We start from the raw sequence: 15,990 nt of genomic DNA on the forward strand, positions 1-15,990 counted from the left end.
ATCGCCAATTATTGGCACAGGAACTAACTCCTAATTCTGTTTTTTTCATATATGAAGTAGCAAATTCTGAGGAAGGAAAAAGGTAGAAATAACATAGTAGTTTTCAACCTTGGCTTCACAATAGACTCACCTGGGAAACTAAAAAAAGTATCCAGATGCTTAGACCCTTTATCTAGAGATTCTGATTTAATTGGTTTGGGGTGGGACTTGGGTGTTAGTTTTTTTTTTCTTTTTTTAAGCTTCCTAGGTGATTCTAATGTACAGCCTAGTTGTCAGCCATTGATTAAAAACAGTGAAGAATGGGGGAGATAGAAAAGACTAATGCCGATTACCACAAGCAAATGACTTTGATTAGAAGGACTATGAAAAGTGAACTGTGGGCCATGGGTTGTCTTCTGATTAGTAATGTTATTGTGTCTTCTCAGTCCTTATCCAGCTTACAACTCAGCTGAAGTTGGAGCAGACCATTCATTGCCTGCTGTATGAGTGTCACAAAGAGGTCAGTAAAGTAGCTGTTGGTTCTTGAGTACCCCTCAGAATCCTCAGATGTCAGAGCTGGGTCAACCCTTCTTTGGATAGATGGGGAGATTGAAATCCGGAGAGGAAAAGGGACTTGCCTGAGGTCACTGAGTCAGTGGCAGAGCCAGAGCTAGGGCCTGGGTCTTCTGCTCCAGTACTCTTTGTAGCTTCTTTCCTTCCCTTTTCAGTCTCCCAAATGCTGCCTCCATGTGCTGAAGTCCATTTTCTGGCGTAATCATCCATGGCCATTCTCTATATCCTCCTAAATATAATACAGATTTCCTTGATGAATTTATTAAGGAAATATGTTCACTATTAAGGAAATATGTTCACTAACTGCTCTCTTGCCTTAGTATTTTTGTTTGGTTTATTTTATACTGAAGGCATTTGCTTTTATCAGCATCTAAGGTAAACACTGAGAAGGTATATTTAACCAGCTTTCTTCAATGTAGCCACAGATATCAGTTAAACAAGCAGCTTCTGCATTGTGTTTAAGATTTAGGAATAATATCAGAGTCACTTTTTTTTTTTTTTTGCAAAAGGAAGACAAATGTTCATTTAACACCATCAAGAGCAACATTTAATTAGAAATAATGTTAAATAATCATGTCATTATAATTACTCTGCATGTGGTTAACATATGATTGAATTTATAATTATATATATCAACATTTATCATTATGATTATGCCACTTAACATTTTGAGCACTTTCTATATGCTAGGCACTATGTTGGTGCTTTACATGCACTGTCTCATTTAGTCCTCCCAACAACCCTATGAAGTTGGTCCTAGTATTAATTCCCACCAGAAGAGTTAGGAATCTTACTTAAGGTACTACAGCTAGTCAGTAGAAAAGGTGAAATATTTACTATTGACTCTGCCTGTAAAGCATCAAGCATAGTACCTGACAAATAGAGGGTTCAGTGATAATATAACAATAATGATGATGATAACCAATTTTTTTTTGCAATAAACTAGAATTCCATCTTTATGATGTTCCCAAATTTCACCTCCCAGTTTCTGGCTCCATAGGAGGCAAAATATGCTCATTTTAATTTAGTTTAACAAACATGTACTGAGCTAGGTACTGAGGACACTGAGAGGAATCTGACTCAGTCCCTTTCCTTCGGGACTTCCCAGTCCAATAGGGGATATAGACACTTAGCTAAAGAGGCTGATTACTGACTGTGGTGAGAGACACATGCAGTACAGGGTTTGGTGTGGATAGGGCAAGATGAATTTTGGTGGGAGATCTGTCCTGATCCTAATTTATAGAGCAGAGTATGTTCACTCTCTGTAGCTGTGTAACATGCCCTCCATGCGAGGCAGCCTGGCCACCCTGACCCTTCTCGGCAAGTTGGTGGATGCGATCCCTGCTCTGGCAGACAAGCTTGTGATGGAGCACAGTGAGTGACCTCTGGGGAAGAGCTACCACTACCCTTTCACCTGTTTTGATCACACTTCCATCTGGGTGGTCCATTCACTGTGTACATCTGGGAAGTCATTACTTTCCTTCTCTAAGCTTTAGTTTCCCCATCTGCAAAATCTGCTCTATGTTGGCCAATTGGAAAAAAAAGTGTTTCTCAACTCTGGTCTTGGGCTCCTTCAATTCATTTTGTTAACACAAAAGAATTAAGTACCTACTATGAGCCTTCCTTTCAGGTGAGAGGAAGAATTAATTCTGGAATATAGAAGCACTTTTTTTCTATCAGTAAAAGCAGATAAATATCTCACAGAGTATTTATCCAAGGGTAAATCACTTAACTTCTCTAAGCCTTGGTTTTCCCTTTTGATTAAGTTCCCAGAAATCATGTATTGTGGGGCATTGTAGGGGATTACCATCACTATTCCATTCAGGGCAATAGTTTGGAGTGTCATCTAGCAGTTGACATTGTGAGGTTCCCCTGGCCCCTTGGTTGTTTTCTGGATAGGTGACCTGATGGAACATCTGTTGAGAGGTTTAGTATACCCCAGTGAGGGGGTGCAAGCTTCTGTCTGCTACCTTTATGGGAAGCTGTACTCCTCACCAGTTGCAGCCGAGATGCTTTTGGGCCATTTCCGGGAGAAACTGTGTCCTCTCTTCCTTTCCACCATGGATGGTGCCCAGACAAAGGAGCTAAAGATCAACTGCTTGGGTAAGACATGGGACTGGAGAGAAAAGAGAAAGCTTTTGAGGTTTTGCTTGAGGATTTGAGATATTGGCTCACTAGTGGTGGGGAGGTTTGCTGCTTTGCAACGGATAGAAGCTGTGGGTTTGGGAGATAAGAGGCACAGACTGCGAAAGATGCCTAATGTTGGGTGTGGTATCCTAAGAACGTCATCTTTGGAAGGAGAAGAGGAAGAAGAGTGGGACAGCAATTTTTTTGCCTCTGGTCTTTACTGCATGCCCTGGTGCATCCTGTACTTGCTGTCAAATTAATCTTCACACTGCATAGCTTGCATCCTGTCAGTCTTCTATTTGGAAAATCATCTATGGCTCCCTCTGGCCTCCAGAGTGAAGTCCAAGTTTCTCTGCTTGTTATTTGAAGCTCAGTGTACCCTTTCAGCCTCTCCTGTTACTTCCTTACATAAATACACGAGATCTACTAAATGCTTTTGAGCAGGGAGCTTTTGTATTTTGGATAGAGCAAATGGGCACTGTGATTGGTGACTGGGTGAGGACCTGTTTCAGAGCAGGAGCTACAGGGAAAAGCATAGTCTGTGGGTAACAACAATTTCTTTTCACAGTTTGGGCCAAGAGCTCTGTTATGACTAGTTCAGCCACACATAGAGAGTGTTCATTCTGAGCCAGGCCCTGTTCTGGGCTCTGGGGTCATAAAGATGATCAAACCCAGGCTCTCATCTGTGGGAGTTCATAGCCCAATGTGGAGGACAGATGTGATCAGAGTCCATTGTGGTACATGCTTTCGTGGAGATTGCAAAGAAAAAGGTGGGATTCTATTCAGCCTAGTACTTGAAGTCCTAGCCAGAACAATTAGGCAAGAGAAAGAAATAAGAGACAGAAGTAAAGGAAGGAAGAAGTAAAATTGACTCTGTTTTCAGATGACATTACCTTATATATAGAAACCCCTAAAAACTACACTAAAAACTGTTAAAACTAATAAATGAATTCAGTAAAATTGTAGGATACAAAATCACTTGTGTTTCTATATACTAGCAACAAACAATATGAAAAAGAAACTAAGAAAACAGTCCCATTTACAACAGCATTAAAAAGAATAAAATACTTAGGAATATCTATGGAGACATGAAGAAGTTTCTAGGGGAAGTCGGAGGAGCTGCCTTGGGTGTATTCTGGTGCCTATGCTCCTCTTGCCTCACTTCCCAACCCCTTTGTTTTCTAGGTTTGCTGAGGCAGCTGCTGAAGTATGACCTCTTTGTGTCCATGATCATGAACAAATCTGCGCTGGTGGAAAGTACTGAGAGTGTTGAGGGGCCACCAGGAGAGACCTCACTGCCTTTGGTGCTCAAAAAGGTAGTTGTCTTGTGGTTCGTGGTCTCTGGGTTCAATAACAAGGGAACCTGAAAGCTTCCTGGGCCTTTTTCCTTATCTACCACTCCTTCTATCCAGGATTTCCTAAGTATTTTCTTACTGGCCAAAACAATATGCTATTAGAAGGCTCAAAGTTGGTTTTCTTTCAGTCATGAAAAGATAAGTTAAAACCTGTGCCCTAGGTTTTAATTGGGAGCTGGCTGGTTATAGAGGCACCCTCTGCCTAGCACATACCAAAATTCTAGATTTCCAGAAAGAAAGTAGGGGTGGGTTCAGCATAAACTGCATTGCTTGTGCAAATAGTTTAGTCACAGTGAGCCACTTTTACCAGTTCTTGGAGGGTTGAGAACCCTCCTGAAATTCAACTTCCCAAACCCAGTGAGTGGCCAACCTTGCAGGCAGGACTTTCTAAGGATAACAGACTCAGGCCTGCAATGTTAACTCTTTTCTGCACATTCTTTGAAGCAAGGCTCATAGCAGAACCTTCCCTTATGTCCCAGGCTTGTTGAAACATCAAAACCAGATGAGGGCTGTGAAAGTACTTTTGCCAATGAAGGCTTGAGCCCTTCTTGGGGATGATGTTAGTGTTCTTTGAGTGCCATTGTGTTCTTTTGTTCTGTTTCTCTCCTGCTGCTGTTGACAGAGACTCCTTTCCATAATCTATAACTGCACTCCTTGAGCACCATCCTTATGCCTGGCACCAGTAGTGTGTGAGGGATTCAGAGACAAATCAGGCTCCTGCCCTGAGGCATTCAGGCTGCTTCCCTCTGGTCCTGTCAGTGGTGTGACTGTGACACATTTTGCTGCCTGTTTCTCCAGCTTCTCCTTTCCAGAGATGAGACTCTGCAGGTGGCCAGTGCCCACTGTATAACTGCAGTACTGGTCCACTCGCCAGCGAAGCACGCCCCAGCCTTCATCCATGCTGACATCCCAGGTAGGAGGCCCCTTCTAACTTTCTCCTCTGAGGATCCCAGAGTTGTGCCTGGAGACCCTTGAGTACCAGCAGCAGCAGTCTTGTTGGGAGTTCTTTGATATGCATACTGGAGGGATGGTTGGTGGCATGTTTATTGTATATGACAGACTCTAGGAAATAGACCTCATGAAGTCTGAATCCTCTTGCTACAGATTTCTAATATGACCTTGAGCAGTTTGTCACTGAACTTTGTCATTAATTTGACCACCTAGGAATAAACACCTAGCGTGGGGTGGTGGAAAGACCCGTGGACCAGGGAGGCAAAAGGAACTAATGTGTCTTGAAGGTTTGTTATGAGCCAGGAAATATGCCCTGAGGTGCATCGCAAATGTTGCCACATTTAGGTCCTCATCTTTGCTATTTTATGAATAAGGAAATTGAACTAGAGAAGGGAAATAACTGGTTTAAATCAGCAAGACTCGGCATTGGCAGAGAAGGGATACAAAATCAAGGCTGTCTGGCTCTAAAATCTCTTTTCTCTGTATCATGCTGCTGCCCATCCTGAGAATTAGGGGACCTGAATTCCAGTCCCGCCTCTACCACCAACTGTTTCTCTCTAGGTCTCAGTTTCCCCATCTATTAAAAAGATAAGGTTACACCATAAGTCTGAGGGCATTTTCCAGGTTTATCTGTGAATGAATGATCATGTCTCGTCAAGAGGGTGTGTGAACAGCTGAAGTGGCAGGTGTGAGATGCTGAATAAATCCAAGGCCATAGCATTAGTTAAGGGATCATGATTACACTGTTGTCATTGATTGTTTTCTCCCTGTCTCCCTGGCCAGAGTTCCTCTTTGAGCATCTTTCCTCTTCCAGTGAAGTGCTTGTCTGGTCCAGCTACAACTGCTTGATACTTCTGGCAGAAGAGCCACTCTTCTTTTCCAAGTGCCACACGGTGTACGGTTGGTATTGTGGGTCCTGTACTAGCTCTCGCTCAGGTGGACAGCACTTTGAAGTTAGGTGGCAACAGCAGTGACGGGGGTAGGCCTACACCTTGGAGAGGGGTGCTGGTCTGGTCATTTCCATCAGCCCAAACTCATTACCAGATTCCACGTGCAAGCAGTGATATCCAAACAGTTCTGTTCTTCATTGATTGGCAGTATATATGTTTAGCAAGAGAAGGGCCACTAAATGAATTCCTGTTGCACCTTAAGAGCAACTTTACTCAGCCTTGGATTCAGTCTTTTCCTGCGCCCCAGATATCTATCCATCTAGTTAGTCCCCAAGTTTTGCTGATTTATCCTTTCAAAGTTTTTTGAAACTGTCCCTTCTTCTTTCCTGGTGATACCTTTCTTGTCTGGGACTTTTTATATCACATCTAGATTTTTAGACTGGGCACATTTAGTTACTCATTTTATATTCTGTGTTCTTATTCTATGCCAGGCACCAGGCTGGAACCTAGAGATTTAGAGATACATAAAATGTGGTCCCTGTCCTCTGGAAGCGGAGGGAGATATAAGCAAGCTTATTAAGACTGTGCAAGGGGGGAGGTACAAGACATGTAGGAGCTCAGGGGAGGCCCACAGCTCTGCCTGAGTGGACCAGGGAATGCTTCCTGGAGGAGTGGATGTCCTACCTTATTCTTTGAGGAGAAATAGGAGTGCGTGTAGTAGAGAAGGTGAAGCTCAGCCGGTAGGTATTGACTAAATACCTCGAATGCCAGGGTCGTGCTTTGGGTTGTGCTGGGTTTGGGGAGACAGAGATGAATCAGATAAGGGCCTTCCCTCAAAGATCTCACAGTCCTGTCCCATCAGCTCAACTTGTCAGGACTGCTCCATGAGGGCTGCTAGCAAATATGTGCTGTCCAGAGCCTCTCATCTCTCCTGGGAAGGCAGTAAAGAAGCCAACAAGCCCTGATCCCTGGCCTCTGCCATGTCATTTTGCGGTAGGGATCGAGTCAGTGGTGAGGAGCCTACAGGGAATCCTGAGGATGAACAACACCGAGCTGCACAAGCAGGGCCTGCTGCTCTTTGCTCAGATCCTGACTCGGTGAGCAAAGTAGTGACGCGTCAGGCCTGTAGGGGCCAGACTGGAGAAGGAAAGAAGTGAGATATTTATTCCTGGTGGGGTCAGTGATAGTTCACACACTCATTTCTCATTTACAATTTCTCAGGCAGCCAGAGGAGATCAAGCTGTTCCCAAGCTCAGCCCTGTGCAGAGATGCTGGCCGTGCCCTCCAAGAGGCAGTGAACAGCCCTGTGCTGGAGGTGGCTGCTGAGGCAGTGAAGGCCATTTCTGCCTTTCTGAGGTGAGAGACCCAGACAGGCCGAACTTTCCACCCCTGCATGTACCCGAGGGCCTGTCAAGGCCAGAGCAGCTTCCAGGGGATACTTGTCCTTTAGGTCAGGGAAATTTCATTGAATTCTTTCTTCCGCTGCTCTGTTTACTCTGTTCTGTCTTCCTGGAACTGCCATTTGGATGTTGGGCCTCCTGGATTGGTCATCTCCTTCTTTTCTTTGTCTGACAGTTTTTTATCCTTTTGTCATTATGTACTAGTTTCCAGGAGATTTTCTTGACTTTATTTTCAACTCTACTATTGAGTGTTTTATTTCTGCTTTCATATTTTTAATTTGGAAGAGTTCTTTCCAATTCTCTGCGTGTTTTTTTTTAAATAGGATTTTATTCTGTATTTATTTTGTGGATGTAACTTTTTAAAACTAGGTCATTTGTTTTAGTCCAGACCTTGCCCCCACTTCCTTTCTACTAATTTTTCCTTCTGCCCAAAATACTCTTCCCTGAAATCTTTGCATGACTGGACTCTTCCCATCATTCAGGTCTCATTCAGAGTGTCCTTCCCTAACTGACCCATCTGGCTATTACAGCACCTACCAGACACTTGACAGTTCTTGTTTATTCATCTGTTCTGTGTCTCCTCCACTATATAAAATAATCTCCAGGAGATAAGGGACCATGTCATTTTTTTCACTGCTATGTGCCTCACTCCTAATAGATACTCAGTATATGAATGATGTTAAAATGGATGGTGAGACTAAGCAATCCTAGGGTCATGATGGGAAATCATTCCTTAGTAAGATGCTTGATATCTTGAGAAAACTAATGGAGGATAACCCATATTTATTTATATAGAAAATTTTACTTTGTTTCCACGCCCTCCCTTTTAAAAATCTAACAAAGTAATGTATTTAAGTGATAAAAAATAAAATACACACAAGGTTTATAATGAAAAGGAACAGCCCCCTGTCCCCACTTCCTAAAGGAAACTAATTTTAACTCATTTTGGTTTTAGTTCTGGTGATTTATCTCCCTAAATCTAAACAATATGCTTGTAATGCTATTTCTTTATTTGTCAATTTAGAACATTATTCATTGACTTGCCAATAAGAAAAACAAGACTTAGGTCACATTATTTTGTCTTCTGTACACTTCCTTGGCATTTTTGCTAGTTACTATTTTGTGTTAATTGATGTTATGTTTTCAAATTTTTAAATAATATACTTAAAACTTGTGTTTCTTGTTCCCTCAACTTGAAGCAGTACCTCTTGACACCCTACTTCGTTAGCTGAGTATATTAGCACCCCAGCTCTTTCTTTCCCTTCTCCTCCTTACCGTCTACTTCTCAATGTCAGCTGTACCTTTAATTTTATTTAGTTATTTATTTTAAAAGGAAGATCTGGGGAGTGAAATGTCCATTGGGGACTTTATTTTATAATTTTTTAAAATTTTATAAATTTCTTTATTTATTTTTGGCTGCGTTGGGTCTTCGTTGCTGCGCGTGGGCTTCTTCTAGTTGCAGTGCGCAGGCTTCTCGTGGCGGTGGTTTCTCTTGTTGCAGAGCGTGGGCTTTAGGTGCGTGGGCTTCAGTGGTTGTGGCATGCGGGCTCAGTAGTTGTGACACATGGACTCAGTAGTTGTGGCTTGCGGGCTCTAGAATGCAGGCTCAGTAGTTGTGGTGCACGGGCTTAGTTGCTCTGCGGCACGTGGGATCTTCCCGGACCAGGGCTGGAACCCGTGTCCCCTGCATTGGCAGGTGGAAACCACTGCGCCACCAGGGAACTTCCTATACCTTTAATTTTATATTGTAAAGTTTGTTAACATTTATAGTCTCTTCTGTAACTATATTTAAGTCTTCATCACTTGACTCTAGGTTGCTTCTAAAAATTGAATAAAAGAATAGCATTTACATTATAATGGCTTCAGTTTGTCTCTTTTCCCCTTTTGTCCTTTCCTGGATTTGAATCTCTAAATCTGGGGCATGAATCCCAACAAGGGTGAGATGAGTAAACCAACAGGGTAACACAGACATAGAGTAAGAGCCAGAGTCAATCAGAAGTTCCCATGCAGAGCTGGAAATCTCCCAGGAGGTCAGTGTTATGGGGGACTGGTAGCACCTTTAGCACCTTTCAGGCAGGAGGTAGTATTTGAGCTGTGCTATGAGGGATGAGAGAGATTTAGATTTGTGCAAGGACCAGGGTTGGCCAAAACATGTAGGTAGGAAAATTTAGGGATTACTGAGGGTACGGTAGCCAGTCTGGCCAGCAGTTTGTGTGAAAGGGAGTAGTACATGAAGAAGCCAGAAAGCTGGTTGGGTCAGAATTGTGGAGAGCTGTGGGTAGGGGGCTGGTTATTAATCCTTAGATAATTTTACTTTTGACTTTAATTTTTCAGAATTTTTACTGAGGTGGTCCCTCTGAGGTGGAGTGGTTCAGAGGGTCTCTGGGGAGCACAACCGGAAGGAGGAATGAAAAGTGAGAACTGCGGAAAGAATTTAAAGATGGCAGAACCAGGGCTTGACAGTCAATGTAGGATAGAAAGTTAGAGCTTCCAGAAGTGAAGAGGGAAAGGGGAAATCAAGCCTTCACTATATACAGTTAATGGAGTGCCTGTTAGAAGGCCCAGCAGATTGCTCTCTGTTCATATGTCAATCCCAAATTCCCAATCTATCCCTCCCCCCACCCTTCCCCCTGGTAACCATAAGATTGTTTTCTGTGAGTCTGTTTTTCTGTTTTGTAAATAAGTTCATTTGTATCATTTTTTTTTTAGATTCCACATATAGGCGATATCATATGATATTTGGTTTTCTCTGTCTGACTTACTTCACTTAATAAGATAATCTCCAGGTCTACCCATGCTGCTACAAATGGCATTATTTCATTCTTCTTTTTTTAAAAATTTATTTATTTAATTTATTTTTGGCTGCATTGGGTCTTTGTTGCTGTGCGCGGGCTTTCTCTAGTTGCGACAAGTGGGGGCTACTCTTCGTTGCAGTGCACGGGCTTCTCATTGCGGTGGCTTCTCTTGTGGAGCACAGGCTCTAGGCGCGCGGGCTTCAGTAGTTGTGGCTCGCAGGCTCTAGAGCGCAGGCTCACTAGTTGTGGCGCACAGGCTTAGTTGCTCTGCAGCATGTGGGAACTTCCCGGACCAGGGCTCGAACCCACATCCCCTGCATTGGCAGGAGAATTCTTAACCACTGTGCCACCAGGGAAGCCCCCTTTATAGAGTTTTGACTCTTAGAAAGTTCTTCCTTATATTCTTTAAATAAGATCTGGGTCTTTGATAACGTTTACCTATTGATCCTGATTTTCCTCATCAAGGAAACAGAAAGCAAATTTGATCTCTCGTCCCCAAGACAGTTTATCACTTATTTGAGAACAGTGACCACCTTCTGTTCTAGATAGTACTTTTTTCACTGGGAGGCCCTTCTCAGTGAGAAAACCTTCTGTATCTTTAATAACAATAATAATAGTCTTAGCTGTCATTTATAAGGACTTACTAACTAGCAAACATCATGCTGAGTGTTTGGCATACATTATCCAATTTGATCCTTAGAATAATTCTGTGAGGAGAGTACTATTAACTTTCATTGACTAGATGAAGAAACTGAGGGCTAGAGAGGATGAGGAATGTGCACGAAGTCGTGCAGCAGATACGTGTTGGAGCAAGGGTTTTTATCAGATCAGATCCTGGACCCGTGTTCTGATCTACCACCTGTCCCCCATTGCCTGAGAACCTGAGGGTACCTTGGAGTACCCTTACCTCACCATAGGCCTACCTTTGTCTCTCTGGGTGCAGGAAGGATCATCAGAGTGCTCTACCTGTGCTGTACAAGGAGCTGCAGGCCTTGCTCAAAGCCATGCTGAGCCGGTGTGCAGATTTTTCCCAGATCCCGTTGAACTGGAGGCCCCTGGTCAGTGCACTGCAGCCCGCTTCTTCTGGAGATCATGCTGTAATGTGTTTTCGGAAGATAATTAGTACATTGCATTACCTTTATATGCTACTTTATAGGGTTTTCTCATGCACACACGCCTACAATGAGATGTTATTTTTTTTCCTAACTGCGGAACTGTGGGACTTAATAATCGTTATCCTCATTATGAAACTGAAGTCGCAGGGGTTAAATAGTTTTTCTCTCAGGTCCAAAGCTAGCAAGGACCTGAGTTTGGATAGTAAATCCCAGGGTGTTTGTACTCAAGCCTACTACACACTTTGTCTTTTATTTATTTATTATTTTTATTTTTTTGCGGTATGCGGGCCTCTCACTGTTGTGGCCTCTCCCGTTGCGGAGCACAGGCTCCGGACGCGCAGGCTCAGCGGCCATGGCTCACGGGCCCAGCCGCTCTGCGGCATGTGGGATCTTCCCGGACCGGGGCACGAACCCGCGTCCCCTGCATCGGCAGGCGGACTCTCAACCACTGCACCACCAGGGAAGCCCCACTTTGTCTTTTATATCATCCAAGCAGGTATGGTAAACATGCTCACAAGATTATTTAAGGCTGGATTCGCTATAATCTTAGAAAGAATCTGACCACTGTGCACTGTGTCATAAATGTTGGCTTTTAATGGGCCATGGACTTAAAATATCAGAAGAAATACTATTAACGTGGGTGCTGATTATGTCTTTCAGGATTAACTTTGGAAACTAAGCTCTTCACGCCTGAGGCGGTGGGGATTTTTGTGTGTGTTTTGGAGCAATAATACGGGCATTATAGCCAGTTAGGCTAATGTCCACTAGCCTGTGACGGTTTTCTGCGTATAACAGAACAAGAACCAGTCCTGTGCTTCACAGGGAGACAAGTGGTTAAGGTTTCCTCTTCTACCATGTTTTAAAGGAGCTATTAGATGGCTGGATTTGTGGGGATGTACCTAAGATCCCCTGGAAGTTGTTAGGTGTATGGGAATGCCAGACTCCAGTGTGAGAGGAAGAAGTCTGTAGTCCTCTAAGCAAAGACCAGAACACGGAGTAGGTACGTGACCAATAGGTTCCCCTCTTTCCTTCTCACCTCAGGGCCATGCCTCCAGTAGAGATTCGGAGAAGACCATTCTTCGAAGAGGAAGCTTTCTCCTGAGCACTCTGGAGGGATTTAGAAATGCCTGCAGGTGAGGGGCCCTCTGTGGTCTGATGAGGGAGTAGTATGGAGGGTGGGTGTAGAAAGGAATCGGACAAAGGATGAAGCTCTAGAAGCAGCACTTGGTTTCTGATGCTTTGCTGCGTAGTGAGAGGACTTTGGCTGGGATGGAGGCTGGGGATGCGTGTGGGGTATGGAATGGCTATGTGGAGGAGGTTTCTAAAGATTCCCTCCTGGCGAAGTTTTTGTTACTGTGCAATGAGGTTGTATCTCACTCAGGTTTGTTCCTCTTCCCAAGTAACCTAGTGCTATAGGTGTTCACTGAATGCTTGTTGGATTAATTCAGTACACACGAACAAATATTTGTTGTATCTACTGTGTGCCAGGCCTGGTGCTAGACAGTGGGAGTAGAAAGGTAAGTAAGTCAGATTAGCTCCTACCCACAAGGAGCTCACAGTCTCCTGGGGAAGAGACAGTTTTGTTTATATGTGTGGAATTCATTACGTTGTCACAAACCTGGGGAAGGCATTCCAAGTAGAGAGAGCAGCATATGTAAAGGCAAAGAGATGTGAAACAGCAAACAGCATGGTATATTCAGGGAAATACATGTAGTAGGGTGGATGAGTCATGTGTTATGGGAGAGAGGGTAGGGAGCACGAAGCTGAAGAGGTGACCAAAGACCAGGTTCTCCCTCACTGAGGCGTCTGGAATTTTCTCCAGATCTGCTGGTCGGGAGACTTTCCCTGAGCCCTGAGCTCAGGTATCCCTCTAGGAGGATGCTTCTAACCTTTATGTTGCATAGGTAGTTGTAGATATACCCACACATTGATTTCTTAGGTTGGCTGTGGAATTCCAGAGCGAACCTTCGGCCCAGGAGAATCCATTCACAGCTCCCAGTGCTGAGAAAGAAGACACCTTGGAGGCCTTCTCAGAATTTCTTCTCAGTGCCTGTGACTCCTTGTGTATCCCCATGGTGATGGTGGGTTTTCCTGAGCCTTGGACAGCATGAAGCTTGGGGAGGAGAAGAATGTGAGAGCAAGCCAGGCTGAGAGGCACAAGACAGTGACTCGACTGCTCAGCTGGACCTTCTGAGAGTCGTAGCAGTGTTGTTCTTGCAGCCACTTTTCCTTTGGTTTTAAAATCACAGTACAGTGTTTGGTTGTAAATAATAGATTAATAGATGCCTCTTAAAAAAGTAGAAAGCAGTAATAATAAAATCATAAATAGGTAATGTTTATGAAGTGAGAAATGCCTTATATTCATAATTTAACCCTCCCAGTGACCCTGTGAAATAGGTCCTATCATTTCCCCCAATTTAAAGATGAGGTTGTCATTTTTCTATGGTTGGAAAGCAAGTATACGACAGTTCTGAGGTTTGAACCTATGTATTTTTCTGCTTAGTAAAGAGTAGCAGTCAATGTCTGATCTAGGCTTCACTAAGGAGCACATATGTGAGTTCTGTAAAATGACAGGTGAGAGACCTGAAGAGAGCCCTGGGTTTGAGCTGACTTGAGATGGAGATAGTAGGAAGAGCGGGGTCCAGAGCTGTTGACTGCCCAGATGACCTTGGGTGAGTCTTGTCCTCTTTGAGGTTTGGATATCCTGTGAGCCTGTGAGGAGCCACTGTTAGTTGGGAAAGGACACCTCCAAAATACCCACTGGGAACAGTAGGTGGCAGCAGGGGAGCATCCTCTGGTTCTGACAGGAGAGCCTCTTTTTCTTGAAGAAGCCTGTGAGGCAGAGTGCCAGGGTCTTCAGGTGGGTAGCTCTCAGGAGCCCGGGATTGCAGCTCTGACTGGCTCGCACTAGCAGTAGCCCTTCCTCACCTGCTCTGCCTTCCTCCTAGATTTATGGAGCGTTAGAGCTAGATCTAGAGCTAGATCATAGAATTACTGTATTATTGTTGCTTTCTACTTTTCTGTATTTTACACATTTTCTTTAATGAGCTTGTATTACTTTTCTAGTCGAAAAAAACTTGGTTTGAAGACCAAATGAAAAGTATCTGTAAGAACCATGTCCCTGAGGCCCTGCCTATTTACACACAGGGAACTGAAACAGCGAGAAGGGAGGGGGTGACTGACCCAAGGGCACACAGCGACTTCGTACAGAGCTTGAAATAGAACTCAGATTTCTCTACTCTTAATCCAGAGCTCTGTCTACCATATCAGGCTGCCTCATGATTCTGTTCAATGATCACATGAAAAAGAAACGTGAAGGAAGTTTGTAAACTAAATTATTATATGTTAGAAGCATGAGCGTCACTCTGCATTACAGTTTAGAAAGTGACTTTTACACATGAGATATCATTTGTTTCTGGGAGGTAGGACTTGTTATTTCTGTTTTACTCTTTGGTAGAGGCCCAGAGCGGTAATGAATCTTGAACAGTTTATCAAGTGGCAGAAGATGTAAGCCTTGGATGCAGGCTTGTGACTTCAGGTCCCCTAGTGTTTCTTGTGCCCTTGAAATGGAAGAATTTAGTCTCCCATTGCTAGATGATGCAGTTTTTGCTGATGCTGTTTCTTCTTCAGAGGCTCAGTCCTGGAGGACTGTGCTCTTCCTCTTGGTTCTTTGCAGAGGTACTCGGAACAGGCCACTCATCCAGCCTTGATGGAGGTTTTCCTCTCAGTTCTGCACAGCCTTTTTGTCATCGTCCCCCATATGAAGGAGGAATTCTCCAAGAAGCTTGGTAGGCAGCAGGCAAGTGTGGAAGTTGGGAGGGAGGCAGGCGCCTTAGGCAGTTGCTCAGGGTACTTAAAGAGTGCATAACCTGTGGATGGGAGGCTTACGTATTCATTCAGAATTAACATCCACACTCTGCCTAGTGTTGAGTGGAAGGGTATATCATCCATCAATCAAAAGTCCTTAAAGGCAGTTCTCAAATTAATTGACACTTCTCTGAGAATGTCAAGAAGGTTCCAGTTCAGAGCCCACAACAGACCTCCTTCCCCTAATTACTCTCATCCTCCACATTCCCTCAGACCTCACAAGATGTTTAGTGTCTCTAGCTCCTGAGCCCTGAATGACAGAAGTATCCCCAGTCATTGTGACAACTGAAAAATGTCCTGTGTACTTGCGAGTGCCTTATAGAAGAGTGGTAGCACTCTGTGTGAAAGTGCTGTCTAACTATACTGTACTGAAATGCCTTCCTAAAATTGAACCCAAGTGGCTCTTGACTCCTTCAGCCTTCTCCAGGTCTTCTTGCATGTATTTATTTTCTTCCCTCACTAGTCATTTTTTCTCTTCAAAATATAAACCTTCCTTTCCCACGTCTCCAGTTTTCATCCTATAAATACCTCAATTTGCAGAGTAAGCCCAGGAATCAGAGTCAGAGTCTCCTTTATCCTCTTCAGAAAGTGGTAGTGATGGTGAGAATGGGAAGGGGAGATAGCCAAAAGCAGAAAAGGGAGTAGAGAGAATGGTAGTAATCATTAATAACTAATGATAACTAACATAATATTAAGCTCTTACTATGTGTTAGATACTGTTCTCAGTGGTTTACATGTATTCATTCATTTAATTCTCAGAAAAACTCTAAGGAGTATGTACTATGATTATCTTCATTCTGCTGATGAGCACATTGAAACTTAGGTTGGACAACTTGCCCAAGGTCACACAGGAAGTGGTGTGCCCAGGATTCAAACTCAGGGAGTCTAATCTGGCTCTAGAGCCTGCTTTCTTAACCTTTATGCTATGCCTGCCCCTT

General features: G+C 43.7%; 1 protein-coding gene across 1 annotated transcript in view; it reads left to right on the plus strand.

The window, feature by feature from the left end:
• The window catches only part of MEI1 (meiotic double-stranded break formation protein 1), a 64,342-nt gene that overhangs the window by 6,172 nt on the left and 42,180 nt on the right, over nucleotides 1-15,990 (plus strand). The window contains exons 4-15 of the mRNA XM_027107825.1: nucleotides 426-499; nucleotides 1,821-1,926; nucleotides 2,452-2,655; nucleotides 3,865-3,995; nucleotides 4,833-4,947; nucleotides 5,769-5,885; nucleotides 6,873-6,972; nucleotides 7,097-7,231; nucleotides 11,014-11,128; nucleotides 12,227-12,318; nucleotides 13,125-13,266; nucleotides 14,862-14,973. Coding sequence (XP_026963626.1) covers nucleotides 426-499; nucleotides 1,821-1,926; nucleotides 2,452-2,655; nucleotides 3,865-3,995; nucleotides 4,833-4,947; nucleotides 5,769-5,885; nucleotides 6,873-6,972; nucleotides 7,097-7,231; nucleotides 11,014-11,128; nucleotides 12,227-12,318; nucleotides 13,125-13,266; nucleotides 14,862-14,973 — 1,443 coding nt within the window. The remainder of the gene's footprint in view (nucleotides 1-425; nucleotides 500-1,820; nucleotides 1,927-2,451; nucleotides 2,656-3,864; nucleotides 3,996-4,832; nucleotides 4,948-5,768; nucleotides 5,886-6,872; nucleotides 6,973-7,096; nucleotides 7,232-11,013; nucleotides 11,129-12,226; nucleotides 12,319-13,124; nucleotides 13,267-14,861; nucleotides 14,974-15,990) is intronic.

Source organism: Aethalodelphis obliquidens, unplaced genomic scaffold, assembly GCF_003676395.1.
Source record: "Aethalodelphis obliquidens isolate GAN/ISIS:26980383/991018 unplaced genomic scaffold, ASM367639v1 scaffold8, whole genome shotgun sequence".
Taxonomy (NCBI): domain Eukaryota; kingdom Metazoa; phylum Chordata; class Mammalia; order Artiodactyla; family Delphinidae; genus Aethalodelphis; species Aethalodelphis obliquidens.